The sequence below is a fragment of the Thalia democratica genome, chromosome 4 (assembly GCF_965202585.1).
Source record: "Thalia democratica chromosome 4, ktThaDemo2.hap1.1, whole genome shotgun sequence".
NCBI classification, from domain to species: domain Eukaryota; kingdom Metazoa; phylum Chordata; class Thaliacea; order Salpida; family Salpidae; genus Thalia; species Thalia democratica.
In genome coordinates this window covers 79,489,419-79,514,133 of record NC_139168.1, presented here as the reverse complement: position 1 = coordinate 79,514,133, position 24,715 = coordinate 79,489,419, and the positions used below count along the sequence as shown (strand labels likewise).

At 24.8% G+C, this 24,715-nt stretch overlaps 2 protein-coding genes across 2 annotated transcripts; both read left to right on the top strand.

The window, feature by feature from the left end:
- The first annotated feature begins 1,237 nt into the window (after positions 1–1,237).
- On the top strand, positions 1,238–3,188 carry LOC145833662 (serine/threonine-protein kinase pim-1-like). The gene is made up of 5 exons (XM_082940809.1): positions 1,238–1,307; positions 1,517–1,648; positions 1,875–2,020; positions 2,486–2,629; positions 2,901–3,188. The coding sequence occupies exons 1-5, from the start codon at positions 1,238–1,240 to the stop codon at positions 3,186–3,188; spliced, it is 780 nt and encodes a 259-aa protein (XP_082796935.1).
- Positions 3,189–5,934: 2,746 nt separating this feature from the next.
- Positions 5,935–10,932, top strand: LOC145833661 (calcium/calmodulin-dependent protein kinase type II alpha chain-like). The gene is made up of 3 exons (XM_082940808.1): positions 5,935–5,946; positions 10,226–10,369; positions 10,642–10,932. Exons 1-3 carry the CDS (start codon positions 5,935–5,937, stop codon positions 10,930–10,932), a joined length of 447 nt encoding a protein of 148 aa, XP_082796934.1.
- The last annotated feature ends 13,783 nt before the right edge of the window (positions 10,933–24,715 follow it).

Below are 24,715 nucleotides of genomic sequence, written 5' to 3'. Positions count from 1 at the left end.
TGAGTTTAAGCTTAATATAAAGATTCAAACCCAATTTTTCTGGTTTTGTATTGTACTCCATTGCCTTAATGTAATTGTAATGAATGCTGTTTTATAAATGTTGTACTTAGAAATATGCATTTATTATTAAGTTTATCCGTTTTCAAAAAAAAAAAAAAACAATTAAAACAGTTAAACATGAAACTTTACTTTGTATGTAATACCTGTAATAGCTTCAATATATGTTACCTTTTAAATAGTTTGTTATTTATATTGTTAGAGTTTAAATAAAATTAACATATCTCATTCGCTTAAAAAACGATAAGAATCGATAAATTTTCACAGTTTTTCATAGATTTTATAATATATGCAGTATAACTTGTTAACGTTAAAAACCTTGTTAAAATTTAGACTTTACTTCATTATAAAAACGTTAATCTTTAATTTAATATAAAACTGTAAACCTTTACTTTATCATAAAGAAGTTTCCGAGGTTTTTAAGCTCTGACTTCTAAAAAAATTGTAAAACTGCCTAATTGATTACGAATTTTAAACACATCGCGAAATTAGTTTATTTTAAATAAAAATCAAAGTTAAATTTCTAATTTTTTTATCCGCTAGGTGTCGCAAATCCACAAGATTGCACCATATCGATTTTAGAAAAAAAATAATTAAAAAAATTTACGGGTTTTTCACCACACGCTGTCGCTCTTCAAGGGCCACCACGTCCGTCTACTCCACCCTAAAAGCTTAGCCCCACTAATACTGAGCGAAACTTTTTTTTTCTTTAAAATATACATCTTACGTAATATGCCCTTTCAAATGCATTTTTTATTTTTATCTAAATTTTCACAACATTTTTTGTTACTATGCAAACTACAGTAAACAAATGCTTTGTAAGTTTACTTTTTACTTTCTTTAAACTTCATTTATTTACTTAACTAATTTACCTATTTCTTCTAATGAAAATCAAACTAATAAATTATATTAAGCTGACAAACTCAACTTTTGCTTTATTTATATAAAAGTAAAACTTACTTTACAACACAGAACTTTAGTAAAACTTCACTTAACAAGCTATCGTAAAATACGAAATGGTACCCATAATAAACAAACGAAAAAACATACAACCAGTAACAGTCATAGCTAAAAAATGTAAAACTGACCGGGAAAATGCGTAACACAAACATTGAAGCTACCCGACAAAAGCGAACTGACTGTTGATGACTATCATTTGAAATACTCCAGTACTAATAAAATGTTTTTCCACAAATACAAGATTACTGATAAATGCATCGGATGGGGAGGACACGGGGCCGTGTTTATAGGTAATTGCGTAATTGGAATTACTACTTCTGTTAAAATTAAAAGTCTATGAGTAAAAATTCAAAAAAATGTTGAGTTTTGACGTTGTTATTAATCTGTAATAACTTATGATTAAAATAACTAAAAATAAGTTTCTTAAATAATTTTCATCAGCTTTTTGATAATTTAGATTTTACAATATTGATTATTTGTAACATGCATTTGTTCACAGGCATGCCGAAACACGAAAACCTCAAAGTTGCAATAAAATATTGTTCTATGAAAAATGTTACTGGAATCCCTGAGGAAGTTGAAAAACACCAAAAAGTATTAGGGGCAGTGAAAGGAACAGTCTTGGAAAATAGTAAGAATTTCGTTTGCCTTATCCTTCAACATTATTTTCTTTTCTCTAGAAATCACTTATACTTAACTTTTTTTTTTTTCTTTCTTTTGCATGTCTTTCAATTTAGTCATGATGTCAGTATCAATGTCTATAATGCCTACGTTTGGCATGCAAAAAAAAAAGAACATAAACAATGATCACAATGATGTTAAACATTTTAAAACTAAAAATAATCAATATTAAACAGATATAGTGAAACTAAAAGACTGGTACACTTATGAGGACTACTACATCATAGTGATGGAATACCTGGACGGTTTCAAAGATATTTCAGCTTATTTAGACAAGCATGAATACATGAATGAGAAGAATGCGAAACAGTTGTTCAAGAAGGTTTGATAGTTTAAAATTTAAAGATATGTTCTTTGTATAATTGTTTGTTAATAAAACTATGGCAGAATTAATTTTAATTTACTACCAACTACTAAAATATTCACTTATACTAAAAAGTTACAACTAAAAAAGTATCTAACCTAAAAATTAAATAAGTAATTGTAATCTAGTATCCGGATTCCGACTTTTTTAAAATTATAACCCTCCTCGATCAGGATAAAGTTTTCAAACTAGCTTGATCCGGATCCGACCGGATCCTGACTTAAAAATAATACTTGTATTAAGCAAGAAAAAGCAGAGGTTGATTAAAGTCAATTAAGTTTCGAACCTTACACTATATGTTACAAGAAACACTTGAAAAGTACATATGATCCGTATCCAGTAGATAACCACTTATAACTTATAATTAACCTGTGCTATTTATGATAATTTTAAACTGATCTAAAACCAACAATTTTTTTTCAGGCGTACAAAACGATCAATCGCATGAACCAGAAGGGGGTCTACCATTTAGACGTTAAATTAGACAACATACTAATAAGAGAACATGAAGGCGACATTGAAGTGAAATTCGTTGATTTCGGATGCACTTACGTTGAAAGCGATGAGGTCAGTTTTATTAAGACACATGACTGAGCTATACACGTGGTATAAAATTTTAAAATTTGTTATGTTTTTCTTCAACGGTATTTAAATACACTAAAAACTACATAAAAACATCGATAAAATTTATTTAAAATTTAATAAATATTCAATTTAAGACTTACAAAACTTAAAATGATAGATACTAAATTTTTATATAAAACTACCACATATTTTTGTTAACATGATTTAAAAACTTAATAAATACAAAACAAAATTTTACATTATTTATTTAAAGCCGTTCGAAAACTGGAACTGCGTTGGCACGCAAGGATACAGATCTCCGGGAATAATCCAGGAGAAAACATACAAGGACGCCGACATCTTCGGAATGCTGGTCTCCGTGTACCTGATGGTGGAAGGTGATTTCATCTTCGACGATGACGATGAAGTCAAGAAGGACTTCAAGGTGCCGAGGGATAAGAGTACATTGAAGTTCAACAAATTTATCACTGAAATGCTGAATGACGTTTTCAGCGGAACCTTCACGCACCAGAAGATGATGAAGCATGGATGGATGAGATGATAAGCAATTGTGTTCAGTTATATAATTATTTTTTAAAAAAAATTAAATAATTAATCAGTTTGTTTGATTTTTTTTTCATTATTAACATTTTGCTTTAATAAAATGCATTAGCAGAATAAGTCGTTATTTAATTTTTATTGATATTTTGAATAACATGTTTTTAAAAATTTAACTGCAAGAAAAAAAAATTGTTTCAAGGTTAGCTGTTTAGATACTTAACTAAATTTTATATTAAACAGCTTCTAAATTAGTCATTCTGAAATTATAGAATTTAGAACTAGTCTGAAATAATATATCATACCTTGGAATCATTTGAAAGCGTTAAACTTGAGTAAAAATAATTAAAACATTTAATCTAAACATAAACTTGTCATATATAAAACAAGACAAAATGTTTAGTTTTTAGTTAAATTAAAAAAAAAACGTATTTATATATAATTAACAAGTAAAATATAATTTGAGGAGTTTTTATTCAATTTAATTTAGAATTTTAAGTATAAGAGATCTAATAAAGTTGGGCGTAATTCCGACGAAGCGCTCAAAACAAAGCGATTTTTTATTTGTATTCTTGCGATCCTGCTTGCAAAAATGCTTTCTAATGATTAAGTTGTATTGCTCTTTATTTAACAAAAATATCTTAAAATTTAATTTTAAGGGAATTAGAAGCTTTATAAACTTTTAATACAATAATAGGATTATAAAAAAGCAGTAAGCTTTAAATAATATTAAATGAATTGCAATAAAGTTCATATGTTCATTTAAATTATTCTACTGTAGTTATTAACATTTAAAAGTAAGTTACTAAAAAATATAAAAAAAAACAATTATTATTTTTATTCGCTTAACAATGTTGGGAGCGTTGAACTTTTTTAGTTCAAGAAAACTTAGTTTCAAATTATATTTGAACAAAGTGAAACATTGATAATAACAAAATGCCAAACAAAAATATTTGGAAACAATATTCTAAAAAAGTTATGAATCTTTATACTCATATAAAGGAAACTTTAAATGGAACTTATTCTTAATTTATGTCATAACAGACCATTTACAAGGCCAAAAGACCTAGAATCTTTAAAAAACCTAGAATTTGACAATTTAGACGGAAAACCTGGAAAACCCTAGAGTTTTAAACTAATTTTTCATGTTAGGTAGTGAAATTTTTTGAAAAAACAACCTATCTCATATAAATAGTTTTTGAAATCATCAGTTTTTTATTTATTTGTAATTCAAGTGTAATGTAATTTTACAGTATCTTTTCAATAATGATATAATATTTAACAATATATTTTTTTTTAATTAAATTTTGTCTAAAAATAAACTCAAAACATGTGCTTTCAAAGAACTAGAAGAAATACGGTAAATCTTTAAGAAATTTCTCAAAAACAGTTGGCTTTTTATTTAAACTGGAAGGATCAACTCACAAAACTCCTTCATTTTTTTCTAGTCCTGAATTTTAAATCAAGTTACGGCAGGGATTTCAAAACATTTTCTAAATTAAAAATGCCCTTTGAAAATAAATAAAAACAGTTACAAAAGTCGTAAAGTCTCAAAGTTGAATACTTAGTTTAATTTTATTATTTTTTAAGTTCTTATTTTTAAAGTTTACTATAACTGACCAATAACATTACTATAGTGACTTTAAAGCTCTTTTAATTTAAGTAGGTTCTAAACAACTTCTTTAACTAAACATGTCTGAATATATATACTATATTATGTAGAAAAATTTAAAACTTAATTCTAACAAAAGAATTGAACGTAAACACATTCAATATCTACAAGCTATCAATAGATAATATAAGTTCTCTTTTTTTTATTAATATAAAATAATAAAAGTTCTAAGTTTATGAAATAATAATATAAATTTAAAATAAAAGTCTATATAATATACCATCGACTAAAAGTTTATTAAAAAGTTATATTGTTAATATTTTAATGTAAATTGTAAAATTAGTGTTTGTAACTTTTCTTAAAAAGTTTTTTTCAAAAGTATTTTTATATAATCTATTTAAGTCACGTTGTATTTCTGCTCACGTATTACAAGTTAAATAATAAATCAAACGTTTATTAACCGACATAAATACTATTCAAGTTGTTATAAGTTGTATATTCCTCCCCAGGAGTATTAACCAGCATATGTCTGGCAATAAAAGAAAACTTCCACTACGAACCAGTTCTATTTTAGACTTTAAATATGATTACATAATACAAGGTTTTATCGAATTATCGTTAAATTAGTTTTTAGGTATTAAGTTACTTGTTTTCGACTTCAGTTCAGCGGCTTCATTACTTGATTTACATATTATTAGTTAGATTTTGTTTTATTATTTGATTCAAGTTAACAGTTGTAACAAGGCATCAGTTTATACATAATTATTTTCACATTTTTTGGTTAGTTCTAACAATAAGTCATGTTTAAGTAGGTTGTTTCAAATAGAAGTTGACAAATGCTGTAAATAAAATGCTTGTTATAATTAACTCATTTTTTTAGAAAGAATTTTTAGCTTTATATTACTGAATATCGAACAAGATTTCGATTTGTACTCTTTTTTTTGTACTCAGAGTTATCCTAATCTTATTTTGTCAAAATATTATTAAAATAGTTTAAGCAAATGTATGTAGGCATGTTAACTTCTATATATAAATTTATCAATGATCCGTTATTTGTTCTGAAGTAATTTAACTTTTTGCAAAATAAAAACTAATTAAAGATATAACGAAAATTATACACAGCTAATGCACTGTAAGTATGTACGCCCTTGTTAGTTAGTGTACATCAAGTTTATCAAAAAAATATAGTAAAACTAGATCGGAACTGAAATTAAAGAAACATAACAGTTTTATTAACATATAAAACTAGTATTAATGTTGCATGAAAACCGGTTTAGTCAGTTCTAAAACTTCTTTTATAATTTTATATGTTAAATCTAACGTACGTTATAAAACAATATTAGAATGTTATTAAATGGTTGTTTCTCACAAACTTTTTTAATAGAAGCTCACATTTTTTAAGTCAAAGTCTATAATCTTTCGTTAGATTATTATAAACTTTGAAATTTTTGAAATATTGAATTCATTTATACCTTAATTATTTGTATAGTGCAACTAAACAAAGTTTCCCAAACTTTTTTTCAATAATTGCCACCTAGGTACAAATTGTTAAACTTACCCATTATTTAATTTTAACTTGTTAAATACGTAACGAATTAAAGTCGCAAAACAATTGTTACTAAAAAGAGTTTATAAAACATCTTAATACTATCATTTTCTATTAACTTTTGCACAAAATTTTAACTAAAACATGTCTTTCAATTATAAACTTCATTTATAAGGTTAATAAAAAGAGTTAGAACTAGATTTATAGATATAAATTTAAACCTTAGAATATGAGTAATTTTACTAGGCTATTAATTATAGTTAGTGTTCACTAAATGAGTATAAATCACTCATGTTTAAACGAAATCTATAAAGTATAATATATATAATTTTTTTTTTTTTGAGTTAGCTGTCTTTTACAGAACTTTAATTTAAAATGACGTAAAAGTTATTCTTTAAAATAACTATAAATTATATATTTATTCAAATTTTTAAATTTTTTGCTATCATTTTTACTACTAACATTAACATTTTTATTACTAACCTAACTGGTTTTCTTAATATTTCTTAATCTATAACAAAACCTTTGATATAATAAAAAATATGAATAAATATAAATTATTATAATAATAATAATAATAAAAATTAGTTCGAACCTGATACAATTAGATTTCACTAAAATCTAACAAATGCTTTGAAAGTTATTCGTTAAAATAAATTCCTAAACACGTTGCCTTAAAATGAATTCAAAGGAAATTATAAATATTTTTCTCTTTTTTATGTTTAATAATACATTTTTCTTTTCAATTCTATGTTGATTTAATTTATTTGTGATTTTTGATTTTATTAAATTGAAAATGAGAAAATACTGTTTGTTAACAACTATAGGTTGTTTTCTACAGCTTAAAAAATTGAGTTTCTTGAAAGTGCATAATTATAATAAAACTATAAAATATATATATTGTTATGTTAAACAAGTATTTGCGTGTATTTAAATACTTTAACGAAAGTTTTAAAAATGTTTTATTCATTTAAAGAAATATTACTTCTATATCATAATGTTAAGTACATGTGTTTTTAATTATAAGATTGCAATAAGACAGATGGTAGAAGTAAAAATTTTTAGAAACAGCAGTTTTGTATGTTTTAATGTTATTTTTTTATTTAAATATAGTTTTTTAAAGCTGCATATTGAAAAACGCATAGAACTGTTTCAAAATCTATGTTGTCTTTACGAAACCAACAAATAAAAGTTTAAGCTTTACAGCATGGAATAAAACATGAAGTTGTTTGATAGCTCGATTTTTGAATTATCACTTGTAGAGCTAAATAAAACTTCTAAAAATTTTAAACACTTATTTTCCTAAACTTAATTATATAGTTATAAAGATAGATATAAATTAAACATAACTAATAAAACACGATAGATCTATTTGTATCATGCTTGAATTAAAAATACTTACAATACACCACATCAACATTTAGTAATACTTATAGAAGTAAATTATTAAAGGATTTTTAACTAAGTTTAGCAATATTACAGCAAAAACTTTCTAAAATTAACTGTGATTTTAGACAACAACTGAACTTAATAAAAAAGACTTTTATTGTAAGTAAAAATAAACTGCGTTTGTTAATATTTATACGTTTAAATATAGTGTTATTGTTTGAGCCGATAACAGTTTGAAAATATTCATTGACTTTATTAGGATAATTCGAATTACAAAGACCAAGCAACGTTATCGAATCATATATCAGTTAAAGTAAGTATAAATACCTTGCTGGACACATAACAGATACAACTTAAAGGTATTTTAACAGAAACAACAGGGTTAATGCAACTAAAGTTCTCAGTCAAAACTGAAAACTTCTTTTTAATTTATCACGTATTTTCTAACTGCTATGTTTATTTGGTTTTTCTTATAATTTTCAAATTGTTTGTTTAAAGGTAAAAAGTTAAAAATCGCTACTATCAAAACAGAAGACGACTAAAATAATGTAATTAGTTTAGCAAAACTATTGTGCTTAAGGGTTTCTAAGTTTTTTAAATTGTCATATTTGAATTTAACAGTAATAAATAAAATGCAGAACATTTTGCTTAAATTATTAATAATAATTCCAATTTTTATGTTGATTTAAGCTGTTAAAACATTATTTTTTAAAGATTCTTGAATTTGTTTGTGTGTTTGGTTTAGTAAAAAGTAATTTATGTAAACCTATATATATGTAACTAGTTTTTATAATTAGTGATTGATTTAACATAAGTTTTTAACAATTACACTCTACCATACACATAAGTTTGTCTTTCCAATTTTTTTCGAAAAATTTAATTTATATTTTGGTTTAAAACCCAATAAACTGCAGGATAATTACAATAATAAAATATTAAAAAAACTTTTTTCTTTAATCATATCCTTAAAAAGTGCTGTTTAATTTAAAAATACTCTGAACAATCGAATAGTTTAACACGTATCTTTATTATTAACTTTATCATTTTTATTTATAATAAAACTTATTTTTAAATATTTCTCAATCTATAAAAAAAATAATACAGTAAAAGGTTTGAACCCTAGTTTTAATCTGATACACTTATATTATAATAAAATATATTAAATGCTTTCTCAGTTGACCGTTAAAATAAATTCCTACAAACGCTTCCTTGGAATACATTTAAAGGTGATTATAAACGCTTTCTTCTATTTATATTTAATGACAACATTGTTTTTCTCTTCAAATCAATTTAAAATTATTATAAATTATTAGAGAAATTTTTTTTTAATACACGTAAGTATTAGTGCATTGAAAACAATATTCTTAATATATATTTATACGAAAAAGATACTGTTTGATAATAACTGTAAGCTGTTTTCACAGCTTTACAAATTAAGTTTCTGAACAGAATTTAATTAAAGAAAAAATAATTTTGTTTTTTTACTGTGTAGTTTAATTTATTTTGTATATTTATCAACTTAAACTTAGCATAAGATTTAATATGAGTTGAATATAGATAGTTACTATACTAACAATAAACGTAAATGCTTAACTGAGTAAGTTTAAACCAGCATAAGTCTGGCAACAAAATTTAAAGTTTTTAAACTTGTTTTATAAAACAAACATAGCAAAAATTATTTGTTTCTTAATGATTAATTGTTGATGTTTCACTGATTGCATTTGTTACTACGCAACCGTTACTAACCACAAGTGAGAGAAGCACGCGTCGTTTCCGTTGGTTGCTAAGCAACTTATTTTTTACGCAATGAACTAAAATTATCGATAGTTATAAGCAGTATATACTTGCAGTTTTAAAATATTGTTTGCTTTTTTCAAATCTCAATTGCAATTAGCTTTTTGAATGTAAAAAGAAAAAAAAAATGTGTTATAGATAATTTTTCTTGTTGCAAGATAAGCTTTTAAGTTAAAATAATGTAACTTTTAGGCATAAGTTTAATTAAGGTTTAGATAATTAGATTATGATACTACCATATGAGTTTCGAAAAAACTATATATTAAACGAAATTTTATAAATAAATAAAGATTTATCTACAATGCAAACTACAGATTTTCTTTGCGGACTAAAAAGCATTTAACACAATAAAATTCTTGCATGATGTACTGATTTACAACTTTAATCTATCATTTTAATTGCTAACAAATTTTACATAGACAACTTTTAAAACAAATAAAAGTGGTCAGGAAAGTTTGCTAAAATTAGGAGCGGTAATATTGTATCCGGATCCTGACTTAAAAATAATACTTGTATTAAGCAAGAAAAAGCAGAGGTTGATTAAAGTCAATTAAGTTTCGAACCTTACACTATATGTTACAAGAAACACTTGAAAAGTACTTATGATCCGTATCCAGTAGATAACCACTTATAAATTATAATTAACCTGTGCTATTAATGATAATTTTAAACTGATTTAAAACCAACAATTTTTTTTCAGGCGTACAAAACGATCAATCGCATGAACCAGAAGGGGGTCTACCATTTGGACGTTAAATTAGACAACATACTAATAAGAGAACATGAAGGCGACATTGAAGTGAAATTCGTTGATTTCGGATGCACTCACATAGAAAGCGATAAGGTCAGTTTTATTAAGACACATGACTGAGCTATACACGTGGTATAAAATTTTAAAATTTGTTAATTTTTTTCTTCAAATGTATTTAAATATACTAAAAACTACATAAAAACATCGATAAAATTTATTTATAATTTAATAAATATTCAATTTAAGACTTATAAAACTTAAAATGATAGATACTAAATTTTTATATAAAACTACTATTAATTTTTTTTAACATGATTTAGAAACTTAATAAATAAAAAATAAAATTTTACATTATTTATTTAAAGCCGTTCGAAAACTGGAACTGCGTTGGCACGCAAGGATACAGATCTCCGGGAATAATCCAGGAGAGAACATACAAGGACGCCGACATCTTCGGAATGCTGGTCTCCGTGTACCTGATAGTGGAAGGTGATTTCATCTTCGACGATGACGATGAAGTCAAGAAGGACTTCAAGGTGCCGAGGGATAAGAGCACATTGAAGTTCCACAAGTTTATCACTGAAATGCTGAATGACGTTTTCAGCGAAACCTTCACGCACCAGAAGTTGATGAAGCATGGATGGATGAGACGATAAAAAATTGTGTTCAGTTATACAACTACTTCTCTAAAAAAGTTGTATAATTATTCAGTTTGATTGATAATTTTTCGTAATTATTTTTTTGCTTTAATAAATTGCATTACTATAATGTGTTGCTATTTGATTTATATTCCAACTCTTATTAAAATTTTAGATAGCCCTTAATATTTAGTTGTAAAAATAACAACATGTTTTCCAATTTGATTAGCTGTAAAGAAACCTACTGAAATTTATAAAAACAGTTTCTAAATTAGAAGTTTCTCAAACTATAATATTCAAAACTAATATAAGTTTGTATATCATACCTTAGAAATATTTCTAAGCGTTTAACATACATAAAAATGATTTAAACACTTAATATAAACATTAAATATGCCATCTATGAAGCAAGACAAAGCGTTTAGTATGTTTTTGTTTATATGAAATAAAATATGTTTGAATTAATTAGAAACGTGTTTACTTTTTAGATAGCAAACAAGTAAAAATCTAATTTAAAAATATAATTTTTACCAAATAAGAATTTAAATTAAAATCGGGCGAAATTCCGACCTAGCGTTCAAAATACACAAATATTGCGTTTTGCGAAATGTCCCGGCAGCTTTTCGACCTTTTTTTTTTTTTGAATTCTTGCGATCTTGTTTGCAAGTATTTCCTTTTATACTTTAAAAGTATTAGAAACTTTGTTATACTCTTTATATATCAAATTTTTATTTTTTATTTTTTAGGGAACTAGAAGCACTAAAAGCTTTTAATATTATAGGATTATAAAAAAGTAGTATAGTTTAAAAAATCGTTTGATGAATTGTTTAAAGTCCAATTAGTTAATTTAACCATTGTTTTTTGTTATTAAGTATTTAAAAGTATATACGTAAAAAAGTAAATGTAAACAAAAGTTATTCACTCAACATGTTGTGAACCTTAAAAATTTTCAATTCAATAAATTTATATTGAAAATATTGTATTCGCAAAGTAAAATATTGATGATAACTTAACGCCAAACACAAACTTTTCGAAACAAAATTCAAATAAAAAGAAATTTGAATCTTTATTATAATAAATTACGCTTATTGTTAAGCTTGTGAAATCAATATTTTTTATATACTCCTACTTTAATTGTTAGTAAATTTCAAAGGTGTTAATCACATCTTAAAATAAGTAAAAAAAATAGAATTTATAAAAAAAATCTTAAAAATATATTGATTACAGCTAAATTAAAGAATAAAACTTTGGCAATTGGTCCATATATATTTAAATAACTGAATTATAGAAAAAAAAAAGTTACGATTACAAATTTAGAAGTTGGTTAAATTAGTGCTATTGTTATCATTTTAGTTGATTAAATTAAACAAGTAAAAATATAATCTACAGCATCAAACAAGTACAATTAATTTATAAAATTGTCTAAGACATAATAAAAAATCACTCATACACAAAAATACTTAAGAACATTGCATTAAACTAAAACCCAGTTTGAGTAAAACTTAATTCAGTCAATACTTATTAAGTTTATGGTATTTTGCCATATAATTTATCTAAATTTGCAATAGCTATGTAGTTGTTTTCAAATTCTTCAACTCAAAATAAAAATTAATATTAAATTAGTATAATTTTAAACTATAATATTTTTGGTTGATTACTAACACGACAGTTATATATTTTCTAATATTAATTTAATTTAATTTAATTTAGTTTAACAATATTTTCAAAACGACTGAGATATGATTTTACTTTATTTTTTCAAAAATTGAAAAATAATACAAACATTCTAAAACGTATATTTGTGTGAGTTTTGTAAATAATTTCGATAAAAATTAAAAATTGCAAGTTATTTTTCAACATGATTTGAAGAAAAGTTCAATATGTAATTAAAAAAAAATTATATTTATTGTAACTTTGTAGATACTATACAACATACAAAGTTCACAGACTTATAACTGCTAAACTTATGTAGCTAGACATTAATCTTAGCAGTTTATTTATTTAAATAATAAACTAACACAACTAATTTATTTTCGAACTTTTTTAGCAATCTTTTTAGTTTTTTTGTTTTCTAAATTCACATTTTACTTTAAATCTTCATTTGCAATATAAATCTGTGTATACCTTGTAAATTATACATTGTACGAAACACTTTTTAAATAATGATAACAATGCTCTTACTTTTAATAAAAACTTTAAGTAAAAACTGGACCGAAAAATGTCAAAGTGTTTCATTCATTTTATTACAAGTGTATATAGTTTAAATTAATATGCTTGTTTTAAAGCTTTTAAAATTGATTTTTTTTTCAATGTTTCTATTTTAGCTGCTAGTCATTTCGAAAGCTGCTTAGAACAACATTACATATTTAGTGAAAAGTAAGTAGTGGCAAAGCAATAAAATTTTTCAAGTTTAAAAAAAAATTAAATGACAGTCTAGTTTAAAATAAAAGTTTTTACTATTCGTTTTGTAAGTTTTTTTTACATTAATTTTATTGTAGGAAACAATATTAGTTACTAGAAAATTTTAAAACTTGCTTACAAATGCTTATTTAACTTTATTATGTAACATTTTTATTTCTTTTACTAAAGTTTAATAAATTATATTCATATAATAAGAAAGCTGTTTAAAGTATCTAAGTAAGCAATTATTGAATTAATTCAATATTTCAGTTAGAAGTTTTTATATCAATTGCACAAGTACTGATAAAAGTTAAGTTTTAAATTATTAATTTTTACAAGAATCATTAAGAAAATTAACCGCAGTTTCACATGTTTACTTATAAAACCAACAACTGAAAAGTTTATAAACTAAAATAACATTAACAATAGACACCAACTTAATTACTGTTTATTTTTATAGACATACAAAAATAAGACATTTTAACTTGGTTAGGTTTATTGACGCTTTTATTTTTTCAAAATATATGGTATACACTGTTATGTAAAAATTCCTAAAATAAATTATAATATTCTTTAAATTTTAAAGCAAAACATTAATTTTTCCAACCATATGTATTGTTAAACAAAAATTATTAAACTTATTTTTTGGTACTTTTTTGGTCTGGTAAATATAACATTAATAAGTAACTGCTTTCTTTTCCTGTTTTGAAGTTAAGCTTTCATCCACATAGTTTTTCACGGATAAAACTACTCTATTTTTTAACAAAATTGAAACATTATACAAACGTTCTAAAACTTTTATTTGTGCGAGTTTTTAGATGTGAAAATAAATACTTCTGTTGTAACAATTTTTATAAAGAAATCTATTAAAAATTAATCAAAAAATGTTTTTATTAAAACCTAGTTTATTAGTCAAATTTTACATTTTGTAATTTTTTGATAGTATGTTGAAATTTGTGAATATTGCAAGAATTTAAATTTTTTGACTTTTAATTGTATAGTTTGGTCATTTTAAACGTAAAAAGTTTTTTAAATTAAATTGTAAATTGGGTTTCGTACAGTGGTTTTGTAAGTAATAAAACTAGTATTTGAACAGCGAATACTTATTAAAACGAAATAAGCACCTAGTGTTTTGAAAGTTTGTTTACAACAATATCTTCTTCTACAACCCACCCAATAAAATTATTTCTGCAAGTTTTTGGTATAGTACAGTGGTGAGTATGTTTTAATAATAGTATTATTAACTACAACTTAGAGTTGTTTAACTCTTATATATCAAACAGATCCATACTATAAGACAAACCATGTATGTAATTTGAAGATTAAGATAACAGTATAATACATTTTACCTGGTAAAACACAAAAGCTAAAAGTTTTAGTTTCATTAACATATTATTTAATCATAGCAGTAGATAACTTTTTATATAACTGTTTATAAGTTTATAAAAAAAAGTTTTAACCTGATACACAAACTTAAACTATTCTTTTTTTCTGAAAGTATGGCACCCATGCTAAAATTTTAACATAGTGTTTTGGTTAAAACCTATTAAGGGTATAGAAAAAAATTCTAACCTTTATGTGACTGATGACATATAACATTTAATTTATAAATCAGCTATCTATAAAGTAGATAAAGTAGTTAAGACCTCTGGTAAACAGATGAGCATATAAATTTATAAGCCCCCACCCCTGTCCCTTACACCCAGTACTTTTACATTTATATATCTAAATGTATAAAATTACTTTTATTTAATCAACACTTGTTTTTAAAACATTTTATCTTTGTATAAGTATAATGTTGTAAAAAAAGATATAATTTTGAAAACCTTACATTTTCACCAAAAGTTTATAAGTATTTTGTATCATGCTTGCCATACATTCAAAATACTTAATATTGTTCAGCAGAGTTTGAATTTTTTAAATCTAAGGTTGAGTAAGGACAAATCAAAATAGTTTTATGTTTTTAAAAGTCTTAAGCCAGTTTTTTCTAGACCTTGATACAGATAAAGTTGGTCAAGTAACAATGTTTTGATATTTTATAACCTGTTTTGTTTTAAAACATGATTTATATTGATTTGAAAAGTTTATTTCAATTAAATTAAGATTTTCAATATGATTTGAAAAAAAAGCACAGGATGACTTAGGACTGTACAAGGTCACTAAGGATAGTTTTTTGTTTTAAAGAGTGGCAATGTTGTTTTTATACTATGAGAATTATTTTAAATGTAAACCAAGTTGTTTGTATAATAATGAATAAAACACATTTTTAATAAGTAATATTTTTATGATTTTTTATACAAATTTAATATCTCTGTTTGCAAAACAGTTGTGTGTACTTTACTTAAGTTGTTAGACATGCACACACATGACTATTTTAATAAAAATACCAGTTTAAATCAACTTTATGTATTATACTATTTATAACTTTGTTTTTTTTTCAGTTTCTGTTCTTAAATTGCATTATTGACCATGACAAATCACTAATGTGGATCCGGTGGACCTCTCTGTCACTAGATCTCATTGATTATGCAAAGTGAAACAATAAGTAAGTATTTACAATTACAAATAATTTAAAAACTGTTTTGTTCAACTTAAAGAAAATAATCTGATACTGAATTTTTTGTAATAAATCCAAAGTGTTTCTTTAGTGCTTGGGGTATTTTTATGGTTAAATAGAGTTTTGATTTATAAATTTACTGTCTATTTTAAACATAAGAAAAAAGATGTTTTCATTGATACAATCAAAGTAAAGTAAAACGTTTATCTTAGCGGTCTATCATAGCAAACTTGATAACTATTAAAGTTATATATGATTAACTTACTAAACCAACAAATAGAGCAGTATTTTCTCATATTGAGCAATGTAAATTTTGTCAAATTTTTTATAATATATTAAACTGTTTTAATGTACTTAAATTTAGTAGAGAAAAAGTTATTAGCAGTTGCAACAACTATGATTAAATTTTAAAGCTTTTAAATAGTGTATGCTCCTTCTGATAATCTTTTTTAGGTTTGATAATTGATTAATTTCATTTGTTTGTTTTGATTTCTATTTTAATAATTTAAACTCGAATTTTCGTTTGGTAAATTAATTATGTGAGTATTTATCATCTTTTGAAAGGAAAATAAGTTAGTTAAGATATGTAAGCATTGCTCAAACAAACTTGTTAAAAGTAAAAAGTGTTGTTAATTTCAATAAAATGGTAATTTAAATCATTCAAACGTCTTTATTTATAAGTTATATGATTTTATTTAAACTTTAAACACATATAATTATTAAAATTAATAAATTTATTTAGTTTGTATTGCTCGCTTGCATTTAATTTTTTGTCAATTTTTATCAAACTGTAGTTTTGACTGCAAAAGCTACAAGTTTGTTGGATGCTTTTTTATTACATGTTAACTTGTATATATTGTATACAAATCTACAATTAAGTTTAAAGAGACTAAAATATGATACTTGTAAAACTTAGTATCTTATAATGTTGTGTTTAATATGTATAGTGGTGTAGTAAAGCATAAAAAATAGTAGTAAAATTTATTGTTTAATACAGGTGGCCTGAAATGTAAGTAATATTTGAACAGTGTGTTTTCATATCAGTAGTTTAAATTAAGTAATCATAGTACATATTACAAAAACTAGTTGTTTAAAATCATTAAAACTTTTAAGAGTGTTTTTCACAGTTTCAATTTACAAAGTTTATAACCCTAAAAGATAAATATGCTCTCTACAAACTGGTCATTTGAACTTCTATAAACTTTTCATCTACAACAAACCTTTTAGTCAACTTGACATATTAATCTGAATGTCAAGAAATAATTATACAGTTCAGTTTAATAAGAAATTTGAACTTATCAGAACAATAGCCTCAAAACTTTTTTTACAGAATATGTCGTTTTAATTATTCCTGCTAACATTTTTCATACAACTGTTGCACATTATACTTTTTTTTTGTTAAAAGAATAAGTGAAGTTTATTTAACTAGTGATTCAATAAGAAAATCATAACGAAACAATGATAATTGTGATGGAACATGCTTAATATTTAACAATGTGGCCACAAATTTTTACATATTCTATATATCTATTGTGTTTAAATAAAATGCTTTACTAAATATTTAATACCAGTTTAAATCAACTCTATGAATTGTAATATTTATAATTTTTTTTTCAGTGTCTTGAATTGGTTCACCGATGCCAAATCACTGAAGCGGAACCGGTGGACCTCTCTGTCACTAAATATCATAAATTGTGCGAAGTGGAACAATAAGTAAGTGTTTACAATTACAAATAATTTAAAAACTGTTTTGTTAAACATATAGAAAAAATAATCTGATACTGAAATTTTTTTAATAAATCCAAAGTGTTTTTTTAGTGCTTGGTGTTTTTTATAGTTAAATAGAGTTTTGATTTATAAATCGACTGTTTATTTTGAACATAAGAAAAAATATGTATTTATTAATTTAACCAAAATTAAATATATGTTTATCTTAGCGGTGTATCATAGCAAATTTGAGAATTATTAAAATTACATTTGTTTAAATTACTAGACCAACAAATGGTGCAGTATTTTCTCATTTTATTTTGTCCAATTTACTATAATATTTTAATCTGTTTTAATGTAAATAACTTTTTCTTTACTAAATTTAATAACAGTTGTGACAACTATGATTGAAAAATAAAGCTTTTAAATAGTCTATGCTCCTTCTAATTATCTTATTTAGATTTTATAATTTATAAATTTTATATCGTTTGTGTCGATTGCTATTATAATTATTTTTTTCAAATTTACTCGAATTTTTGTTTTATTAATTAATTTTTTGAGTATTTATTATCTTTTGTAAAGAAAATAAGTTATTTAAGATTTGTAAGCATTGCTCAATCAAACTTGTTAAAAGTAAAAAGTGTTGTTAATTTTAATCATTCAAACGTCTTTATTTATTTGTTGTTTACATATGTATAAATTTTATAAGCTTTAAGATAAACTGACTTAAGTCAAATTTAAAAGCTGGTGTTAATTTTCAATAACATGTAGATTTTGTAGCTAACATTTTAAACTTGTATGTTTTTTGATTGTTTTACTATAATTTTTGTTACAAGTCTACAATTAATTTTAAAGAGACTAAAATATAGTACTTGTGAAATAGAGGTTATTAAAAAGTTTGAAGCTGTGGAAGCTATTTTGTTTCACAGAACTATAATTTATTTCTTTGTGGTATTTAATAGCTAAGTTATATGATTTTAGTTAAACTTTGAACACGTATAGTTATTAAAATTAATGAATTAAATTAGTTTGTATTGCTTGCTTGCATTTTTTTATTTGTAAATTGTTAATAAACTGTTGTTTTGACTGCAAAAGCTACAAGTTTGTTGGATGCTTTTTTATTACATGTTACGTTGCTTTTTGAGTTTCAGCCACTTTTAACGGCATCTGTTCACTAATATGATTTAATTATTAAATGGAATATTACTAATTTTTAGTTTAAAAAGCATCAATAATTTTTCCGGTTTATTAATTATATATTATTCTTACAGGTCTCTCCGGTGGTCTTCTATTTGTTGCTGACGTTGGACGTGTGAAAAACATGGAATGAATCCAATCTTCAAATATTATGTTTTTTTGTGTATTAAATAAATTGTGTTCTATTATAAACTGTTTTTTATCTAAAATAAAGTTACAGAATTACATAAGGTTACAAAAGTTCAAAAATTAATTTAATTTTTTTTGTATTTACAATTATTTGTGCACTGCATAATTCTGATAAGAAATAGTCCCTTACTAAAACTGTTATAAAAAGTTAAATATGCATCAAAAGGGTAAAGACCAAAACGTTTAATAAGTCGTTGTAAGCATAATCCGTTTACCAAAGTCGTATATGTTGACTGCATATTTCGTTTGCACAAGCTAGATTATATTTAAAGAGGTAATTAGTATGTACTGATTTTTTATCCTGGTAGTCTTGCAGTTGTTAATTACATAAGTTGTAAATATCGTTACTGATGGGTAGCTTTTACGAAACTAGTTAAGGTGCCAAGAAAAAATTGTTTTCTTTATCAACGGTGTTTGAACTGAAATATTTAGCTGTCCAAGTATGTATTTTAAAAGGACCTGCTTTGCCAATTTCTTCGTGTTTGTTTATAAACTATGAACATGTTGTTAAAATATAATGTGATTTGTTTAGGTTCTCACGTCAAATAACACTGTAGGGCTCTGGTGTGAAAACATAACAAAAATTTATTACGAATTTTTCCTAAAAAAACTGAATATGTGTTAATTTCAAAAGAATATCTGTTGAACCTGTTAATTTAAATTAAAAGTTTTGTAGCTGCAGCATTTCCTTATCAGTTAAATTGGCAGACTTTACAATTAAAGAGTCATTTTTCTTATTCTTAAGTTATTCACGGGCCGCACTTTATAAAGGTTACCGCGGTCTGCAGCTATCACTAAAATATCCTATTTTAAAACTAAATTGTTGTAAAATAAACAATGTTTAAATCGTGTTATTGGCTACTGCAAATATTTACTCTAACAATGTCGTGTTTTGACAACTTGGGAAGTTAAAAGCTACTAATTTTATGTAATGAAATCAGATTTTTACAGTATAAATGAAATTAACTTGTTCTAAAGTCGAATGACACTTTTTATGGCAACTTTGCTGGAAATTGTTTCTACCAAGCCTGGTTGTATTTCGTACATTTTGACTTTCGTCAGTGCATTATATTACCAAAATAAGTTACAAGTTATATAATAAACTGTAACAAAAAGTAATATTATTGCTAAAGAAATCACATGAACGCGAGAAAATACAATTTTTTTTACTCAGCTTGAAGCTGAAAATTATAGCTTAAATAAGTAAAAATTATTTATTAGTTTTTACTTTATCATTCTGAACCTGTTATTGAGAAGTTTAACTGGATACCAAATATTTTTTTTAAACTTTAAACGAAACTCTTTGATGAATTTAAAACTGCCAAACTATACATAAATTTTGTTAGAAAGTTACAGTGTACCAACAAATTTTAACAACGAAACTTTTGTGTCATTTAAATTAATAAAAAAATTGTTTCAGCTCATTATTTTTAACTTAACGCAAGCCTTTTAGTTAATTTTAAACTAAATTAAAACAACTTTAAACACATATACGTTTTTGCGTACACAAAAAACTACAAAAATACTTTCTTGTATAATGTTATTTGGGGTCTAAAGATATATTTATTGTATAGGTATTTAGTTTCTATAAAATCTCTGTGTACTCAATACTTAACTTTTAGAATTATTATGTTAAGTTTAACGATTTCAAGTTTAGATAAAGCACTTAGCTAGCTACTATAGGGGAAATAATGAATTTATTCTTTCAAGATTTTATTTTACAAACTAAGTTTCGGTCAAAGACATAGTCAGTGCTTAAATGAATCTTTTTCAAAAAGAATTAAAGCTTATGTTAACTGGCTATAGCTACTTTTTCAAACTTTCGATTAATAGACATTTAGCTTCTTGCTTATGACAAGTTGAAAGATAAATTGTTAAGTAGAGTTTATTTAATATTTAGTTTATTTTATTTCGGCTAATTTTAAAATCAAAATACATACTTTAATGTAAAATCCGTTCTACTTTTAATTTCTATTATTTGTACATTTTTTGAACATTACTTTACAGTGATATTTTTTATAAACTACTTATAATTTGCACATAACAAAATCGACTTGCTTTTTGTCAGGTAGTACACCAGACATAGATGATACATTTTATAATAAAAATATATTGATACTATTTAGAAGATAGACTATTTATTTAGACGAGTAAAATACAAGGATTTTATAAAAAAAGCATTTTATAGATAAAAGGCCATTCTTTTTAGAAAGAGTTGCGAGCAGAATATATAAAAAGTTTCCGCGGGCTTACATGAAATAATTGTATTATCAATAAGAAACACGATTTTAAACTATAAAGGATAAGTGGTTACAAATTAAATATTAAGAGCCTGATAATTATAATAAAAATTTAATGTAAAATTAAGCTCGATATAAGTTTTGCCAAGATTCAGACCCGTTTTGTCTGGGTTGGTACTTTACTCCATCGCCTCGCTTAATCTGCTTTTATGACTGTAATGACTACTGTTTTAGAATTAGATGCATTTATATGTAAAGTTTACTCCAAATAGAGATAAAATAAACAATGTTTGATTCAAAAAAAATTATGTTTAGTTAAATACGAACCTTAAAATTTGTACGTTAGTATTTAATGAAAGTGGAAGAATTACTGAAACTTTTGTAAGCTTTGAAAAAAAAATCATTTTTATTGTAAAATTTTTAATAAATTTAACTTGAGTTCATACATAGACAGAAAATTTACTTAAAAATCTCGTTTTTTGAATAACAAACAAACATGAGTTAATAACTTTTTATAAGTTTTATTCGTTGCTCTACTTCTAAGCTTTTACTGATTTCTATACAGCTTTTCTTAATTTAAGATACAGCTTTTATGTATAGCTTTTTTAAAATACGTTTGAGCGTGTTAAAACAAACTGCAAACTTTAAAAAGAACATAACAATAATGTTTACAAGATAAATTAGTTGTCATAAATGAGTAAAGTAGAGGGCAGCTTTTTACAAGTGTTAGATTAATTTTGCTAGAAGTAGTTGCTCGCGGAACATAGAAGAAAAGTTTTAGGCGGGCTACATTTATTTAAAACAGTTGTACTATCAAACAAAAATATTATTTAAACTGTAAAGGACAAGTAATTACGAGTTATGTATAAGAAGCCTGATAATAAAAATTTCGCTGAGTTTAAGCTTAATATAAAGATTCAAACCCAATTTTTCTGGTTTTGTATTGTACTCCATTGCCTTAATGTAATTGTAATGAATGCTGTTTTATAAATGTTGTACTTAGAAATATGCATTTATTATTAAGTTTATCCGTTTTCAAAAAAAAAAAAAAAACAATTAAAACAGTTAAACATGAAACTTTACTTTGTATGTAATACCTGTAATAGCTTCAATATATGTTACCTTTTAAATAGTTTGTTATTTATATTGTTAGAGTTTAAATAAAATTAACATATCTCATTCGCTTAAAAAACGATAAGAATCGATAAATTTTCACAGTTTTTCATAGATTTTATAATATATGCAGTATAACTTGTTAACGTTAAAAACCTTGTTAAAATTTAGACTTTACTTCATTATAAAAACGTTAATCTTTAATTTAATATAAAACTGTAAACCTTTACTTTATCATAAAGAAGTTTCCGAGGTTTTTAAGCTCTGACTTCTAAAAAAATTGTAAAACTGCCTAATTGATTACGAATTTTAAACACATCGCGAAATTAGTTTATTTTAAATAAAAATCAAAGTTAAATTTCTAATTTTTTTATCCGCTAGGTGTCGCAAATCCACAAGATTGCACCATATCGATTTTAGAAAAAAAATAATTTAAAAAATTTACGGGTTTTTCACCACACGCTGTCGCTCTTCCGGGGCCACCACGTCCCCGCCTCCACCCTAAAACCTTAGCCGGACTAATACTGAGCGAAACTTTTTTTTTCTTTAAAATATACATCTTACGTAATATGCCCTTTCAAATGCATTTTTTATTTTTATCTAAATTTTCACAACATTTTTTGTTACTATGCAAACTACAGTAAACAAATGCTTTGTAAGTTTACTTTTTACTTTCTTTAAACTTCATTTATTTACTTAACTAATTTACCTATTTCTTCTAATGAAAATCAAACTAATAAATTATATTAAGCTGACAAACTCAACTTTTGCTTTATTTATATAAAAGTAAAACTTACTTTACAACACAGAACTTTAGTAAAACTTCACTTAACAAGCTATCGTAAAATACGAAATGGTACCCATAATAAACAAACGAAAAAACATACAACCAGTAACAGTCATAGCTAAAAAATGTAAAACTGACCGGGAAAATGCGTAACACAAACATTGAAGCTACCCGACAAAAGCGAACTGACTGTTGATGACTATCATTTGAAATACTCCAGTACTAACAAAATGTTTTTCCACAAATACAAGATTACTGATAAATGCATCGGATGGGGAGGACACGGGGCAGTGTTTATAGGTAATTGAGTAATTGGAATTACTACTTCTGTTAAAATTAAAAGTCTATGAGTAAAAATTCAAAAAAATGTTGAGTTTTGACGTTGTTATTAATCTGTAATAACTTATGATTAAAATAACTAAAAATAAGTTTCTTAAATAATTTTCATCAGCTTTTTGATAATTTAGATTTTACAATATTGATTATTTGTAAAATGCATTTGTTCACAGGCATGCCGGAACACGAAAACCTCAAAGTTGCAATAAAATATTGTTCTATGAAAAATGTTATGGGAATCCCTGAGGAAGTTGAAAAAAACCAAAAAGTATTAGGGGCAGTGAAAGGAACAGTCTATGAAAATAGTAAGAATTTCGTTTGCCTTATCCTTCAACATTATTTTCTTTTCTCTAGAAATCACTTATACTTAACTTATTTTTTTCTTTTTTCTTTCTTTTGCATGTCTTTCAATTTAGTCATGATGTCAGTATCAATGTCTATAATGCCTACGTTTGGCATGCAAAAAAAAAAGAACATAAACAATGATCACAATGATGTTAAACATTTTAAAACTAAAAATAATCAATATTAAACAGATATAGTGAAACTAAAAGACTGGTACACTTATGAGGACTACTACATCATAGTGATGGAATACCTGGACGGTTTCAAAGATATTTCAGCTTATTTAGACAAGCATGAATACATGGATGAGAAGAATGCGAAGCTGTTGTTCAAGAAGGTTTGATAATTTTAAATTTAAAGATATGTTCTTTGTATAATTGTTTGTTAATAAAACTATGGCAGAATTAATTTTGAATTACTACCAACTACTAAAATATTAACTTATATTAAAAAGTAACAATTAAAAAAGTATCTAAGCTAAAAATTAAATAAGTTATTGTAATCTAGTATCCGGATTCCGACTTTTTTAAAATTATAACCCTCCTCGATCAGGATAAAGTTTTCAAATTAGCTGGATCCGGATCCAACCGGATCCTGACTTAAAAATAATACTTGTATTAAGCAAGAAAAAGCAGAGGTTGATTAAAGTCAATTAAGTTTCGAACCTTACACTATATGTTACAAGAAACACTTGAAAAGTACATATGGTCCGTATCCAGTAGATAACCACTTATAACTTATAATTAACTTGTGCTATTTATGATAATTTTAAACTGATTTAAAACCAAAAATTTTTTTTCAGGCGTACAAAACGATCAATCGCATGAACCAGAAGGGGGTCTACCATTTGGACGTTAAATTAGACAACATACTAATAAGAGAACATGAAGGCGACATTGAAGTGAAATTCGTTGATTTCGGATGCACTCA

Bases quoted from the DNA above. Each gene is read 5' to 3' on its own strand.
- LOC145833662 (XM_082940809.1), top strand. From the start codon at position 1,238: ATGTTTTTCCACAAATACAAGATTACTGATAAATGCATCGGATGGGGA. The intron at 1,649-1,874 runs GTAAGAATTTCG...AATATTAAACAG, and splicing joins AGGAACAGTCTTGGAAAATA to ATATAGTGAAACTAAAAGAC. The intron at 2,021-2,485 runs GTTTGATAGTTT...ATTTTTTTTCAG, and splicing joins CGAAACAGTTGTTCAAGAAG to GCGTACAAAACGATCAATCG.
- LOC145833661 (XM_082940808.1), top strand. The intron at 10,370-10,641 runs GTCAGTTTTATT...ATTTATTTAAAG, and splicing joins CTCACATAGAAAGCGATAAG to CCGTTCGAAAACTGGAACTG.